Below are 5,344 nucleotides of genomic sequence, written 5' to 3'. Positions count from 1 at the left end.
GGGTTCAGCTGTTAAACAATTTGAGATATTACCAACTGATGACTGAGTGGTCTCCACTCGTCCTCCTCTGGGAAACCTCATGTTGTTTCCAGGGTTTCCTAGTAAGATCTTTTTACATAGCTAGGCAGTTAACAACTTCTTTGTTTGTTTAAGTTGATTTCAGTGTTTTATTTAAAAAATCACAACTGTTGGTCTACGAAGCAGTTTGCATCAATTAACTACATAATTTAAAACCTCATACATGTAACTGTACTAGCAGAAAGTCATTTATGTGTGTGTAATCTACAAAGACAAGTTGCATGAAGAGGTAGGAAGAATGAAATTATATTTCTTGCTGAACTCATAACATTGTAACTGGTGAGCAGAAAAAAAGTCCTCAACTCCAGAACTACATGAACTAGATACTTAAGGAATGGCTCTCCATGAAACCCCATATAATTTTTGGTTTATTGAAGTAGTACCAGAAGAATAGATTTGTCAGTTTTGGAGAAAAAAGGGAAGAATTGTAATGAAAGTTTGTTACTCTGTAAGAGGAACTGAGACATCTCACGTTTTCTCTCCCAGTATCTTAGTAAAGTCATAGGCAATTGTTTGTCTTCAAAGCTCAGATCCTGATAACCTTTTAATGTGTTTGCTGCTTGAAATAACAAAGACATAAAGCTCCTACAATTTGCTTTGGGGTTTTGTTTGTATTATACCAGAACCTTACAATCTTACACACCAGAAAAGGTAGTGTATCTGAAAATAAACACTTATTTAAATTTACAGAATTGTGTTCAAAAACACTTTATGTTTTTCTTGAGGATCTAAGTGTCAGAAAGTAAAAGAAAACAAAATCTTCTAATTGTGTGTACTATTGCAATGATTTCTTACATCTGTTATCAGTACTTAAGGTGTCTATATTTTAAACAAAAACATCTCTTAGATTGAAAGGTCTGCTATTAAATACTTATTTAATCTGATATTAAAATATTAAAGTAATTTTGGGGCAAGAAAATTAAATAATTTAAATATTGTTTCCTGACTGCTTTTGTCCATTTTATCTGAATGGTCTTTCTAATATTTATACACTGCTACATAATGTAAAATCCTCACCATCTGTTTAGGTCATGTGCAGAAGATTTTATAGAGTGATCTGAAACTCCTCAACCATCACTGGCATAAGGGGTAGGCATAAAATTAAAAAATCCAAAAAGTGGCACAAATAACTTCAAAGAACCCACAGCCCTTCCTGTTAAGTGTCTTCACTTGTAACAAAAAGACTGGAACATTAAGTCACTAGCAGCCAACGAACCTAGAGATGTATCTTGCTGATCAGTGATGATATGATGGATTGATAAAGATTGACTGAACTCATCCTTACAAAAAATAATTTTTGGAATGAAAATGACGAAGAACTGTTTTTAGAGGAAATTAATTCTTTCTGTTTTCTTTCTTAAAACATAACAGGAGTGAAAGATATAACTAATATCCTATATAAATGATCTTTCTTGTTCATATGGGCATGCCCACCAAAGTAGAACATTTCAAGTGCACAGCACTAACTCACACAAAAGCTCAGGCAACAGGACAGAAAAGTGAAGGAGAAGAACAATAAAAAAGGAGACCATCTGAGGTGCATGCTCAAAGTTTTTTTCACTATATTGTGCTACGATGATTTCCTCAAGATTAAGAGAGAAATTAACCCATTTGATTCAATATGAAGGAACAGTAAGGTTCACCACCTTATGAAAAAAAATGTGGTGCTGTTAATGAATGGGACAGGCAATCAGATGACAAAGGCTAAAGAAAAGGCCAACGTAATCAAAGCCTTCCTTGCCTCAGTCTTTTCTGGTAAGACCAGACTTCAGGAATCTCATATTCCTGAGACCAGAGGGAAAGTCTGGAGCATGAAAGACTTACCCTCTGCAGAAGACAACCAGCTTAAGGAACTTTTAACCAAACCGGACACCCATAAATCCATGTAGCCTGACAGGTTGCACCCACAGTACTGACCAGTGTCACTGCACGGCCACTCTTGAGTATTGTGCAGTGTCCAGTTCTGTACTGTGTCCAGCTCTAGCCTCCCTACTCCAAGAGAGACATGAATTTAAACTAAACTATAATCTAAAAATAAATAATTTGCTATCCTTTGCACAGGGTCAGAGTCCTTTTCTGGAATGCATCATCAAACACATTCAATGAATGCTGAGAACCTGATTATTCGAAAGCAATATCATTACTTACAACATAGTTTTTTTTTAAATACTCTACTGTTCTAGACCTATTGACTCTGAAGCTAGTTTAAAAATAATTGCTTTTAAAAAGAATACTTGGTCAGATATGCTAAGCTGGAGAGTGAGAGGAAGAAACATGGATCTTGGGTAATTGTAGGTACCAGCCATACTTTCAGGAGTGCTGGTTTAACAGCCTTCCTCTAAACACTGCAGAGTTACTTATGCAATTTTATGCATATTTTTATGCACTGCTTGCAAGTGATACAGGAGAACTACAGTGCATTACAATTTCTTCACAGGCAATTATGAAATAACTGCATCAACTAGTAGAACAATGTACATTCTATCCAATTAAATGTTAAGCTGTTGATACTTTGCACAAGATATGAGAAGACCAATTCTAATTTTCAAGCTACTCTATTAAGTAAATGTTAAAATATCTATTTTATTTTCTTGTTAGTTATATTTTGTTTGACTGTGCTCTTTGAAAACGGTTGTGATGCTATGCAAGATGATTTTACATCTAAAAATTTAGAATACACGTATCTCAAATTGCTTATTGAAAATTAACCTGCTGCTTCACTAGTAGTACAGACAAAATAAGATTGTTAAAATGTATGCAGCACAACACACACACACAAAAAAAGTAGGCACAATATGCCTGTATAGATCCAAGAAAAATTTTGACCCAGCACAGGTGACAGTCCACACAAACAAAATTTCCTTTTTCGTGAATCCTAACGGGAGCAAAAATACTGTAATTATTTTTGGTTGCAAAAGCATGACAGTAATTGTCATTGGTTTTTAGTTACCTGATAAGACAACTTCAACTAGGTCTCCTTCTTGGATATCTGCAGCTGATTTCACTAACTGAAGAATGTTTTCAGAGGTAGGGTCATGGCGGAAGAGCAGAATTTTGTCGTACATTCCATAGAAACCACATTCAGGAAACTGCAATACAAACCCATGAGAATTTACTACATTATAAAGTACATAACCATAAAATACAATTACTGCATAATTAATTTTTGAGGGTAGACTAGACTATTCTTTAGACTAGTACCAAACAGGACATGTATTTTTTCATATGACAATATTTATCACTATAGTCTAAAAACGGCTTTTCCCTCAAGCAAGTAAGCTCATTTGCCCTTTCTTCTGTGAGCAAAGTGCTATCCACCAGGTAACGAGAGAGAATCACATGTATCCCGTAGCCACTGCAGATAACTTTGAATAACAAGTTCTTGAGCAAGGTGAGCTCATTAAATTCTCCTGAAGCAGGTGCCTGGTCTAGATAAGCTATGGAGCTCCCTCCTGGTCTGTATTACTCCAGAATTCTATGATCTCTCCCCAGATTACTGTCAAAAAGATGCCTTAAAATCAGAAGTAGTATTTTTCAGCTCTGCGTAACATGCAGTGCATAAAGGACAGTTCTTTAGGAAATACCTATTTCTTGAGACTAAGGTTGCTAGACACATACTAAATTAAGTTATTAAACACATAAAACAATGTTTCCAAACTTGTTATAATAATTTACTTCAATGCAAAGAAGTTGGAGCTATGAAACCAAATTAAAAAATTTGAACTATAAAGAGAATAAAAGAAAAACCTTCAGAGGTTATAAACTTGAGATTACTATATAAGCAACTTTTCCTTTTTTGCTGCAGCACAAAACACACGAGTTAATTTTTTTTTCGTGTTCCTAGCCTAAATAATGAAGATTCTGTTTTGAAAACACAGCCAAGAATCCCTTTTTTCTGATACAAAAGATTCAATTCAATTTTAAGTCATTGAACTACTCTATGTTTTATTTGGCAGTGAAAGCATCACAATGGTAAGTATAGCTGGAGAGATAAACTGGAGGGTCTTGAGGTTACCATCACTTTGAAAAGAATGCAGAATAGAGGGAACTCAGCATAAAGTGCTTTAAAACAACATATTCATTAAGGATTACTGGAAGCTTTGGAACCTATCCAAGTATCCCAAGAAACTGATGGGTTTTTTTAAGCTTTAAAGCATGCACTGAAAACAGAGAGACAAAATGGTCAGACCCCTGGTTTGAATGAAATGCAACTAAATCTCTGAAGTTTTGTCTTATTCCAGATTATACCATAAATACCAACCCAATGCTAGTTCTCCATTGGGTAGACTACCTGCCCCCCCCCAAAAATAAGCTGGTCTATGTAGTTACGCATACAGGTTTTATACTGAACAGAAACAATTTCCAGACTCTGAAACATATAACATTCCCATAGAATATCTGCAAAATTCTGCAACAGTGAATGTTTTTAAAGATTCAGAATTTTTGCTCACATGCACTGTATATCACATTAAAAATCCTAGGCTGCTTACCTATATAAGATACTATGTCAAGGTCATTTCCTTGAGTACTGTTATCTTCTACTAATTACGACCTGAAGGAGCCAGCAATCTAACACCAAACTTTGAGAAGGTTGGCAGTAACATCAACACATGTACTTCTAAACCAGCTTTACAAATGCATATGTAAGAAGAGAGATATATTTGTAACTTTGCTAGTAATCAGCTAACCATTCATATTCACAGTCTCAGTTGAATGGTCACAGTAACAGCAAGGTATACTTTACCATGTTCATACAGCTGAAAATTGCTTATTATGCCAAGTTCAATTCACAATTCCAAAATATTTCTCACTGATGATGGACCAAAACTTTCTCACTATGTGGACCAAAAACTTGCACTCTAAGTTTGGTCTGCTGCCTTTTAAAAACATTTCATGGTTTTATTCTTGTTAAGAGGAACAAAAACAGTATTTTCTACTTTCATATTCATCTGTTAAAAAAAAAAAAAAAGAACACTGAATAACTGTATATGATATACATCACCACATTTAAAACTTACAGAAGTAGCACCAGATAGAATAAAATTAGTAAAGACGAATACTGAATTTTTCTTTAATTAAAATAAAATTTTCATCCAGGCCACACTTCTAACAGCCAAAATGCACATTTTGCCATTAAATAATCAGTAAGTTAATGAAATACTGCCATATCTGGATGACAACACTGTGCAGGCAACTTTTGCTTGCTTCATACTCTCTTTAAAAAGGTGCCTTTTCCTGGAAGTCAGGAACCATTCTTAACTATAAA

At 34.6% G+C, this 5,344-nt stretch overlaps 1 protein-coding gene across 1 annotated transcript in view; it reads right to left on the bottom strand.

The window, feature by feature from the left end:
• LOC103773495 (serine/threonine-protein kinase D1-like) overlaps positions 1–3,161 on the bottom strand; it is a 63,335-nt gene extending 60,174 nt beyond the window's left edge. Inside the window, 1 exon segment of the mRNA XM_008940865.1 lies at positions 3,029–3,161. Coding sequence (XP_008939113.1) covers positions 3,029–3,143 — 115 coding nt within the window. The 5' untranslated portion in view covers positions 3,144–3,161.
• Between the last annotated feature and the right edge of the window lie 2,183 nt (positions 3,162–5,344).

This window comes from Merops nubicus, unplaced genomic scaffold, assembly GCF_000691845.1.
Source record: "Merops nubicus isolate BGI_N331 unplaced genomic scaffold, ASM69184v1 scaffold8655, whole genome shotgun sequence".
Classification (NCBI taxonomy): domain Eukaryota; kingdom Metazoa; phylum Chordata; class Aves; order Coraciiformes; family Meropidae; genus Merops; species Merops nubicus.
This window is presented reverse-complemented; position numbering and strand designations above follow the sequence as displayed.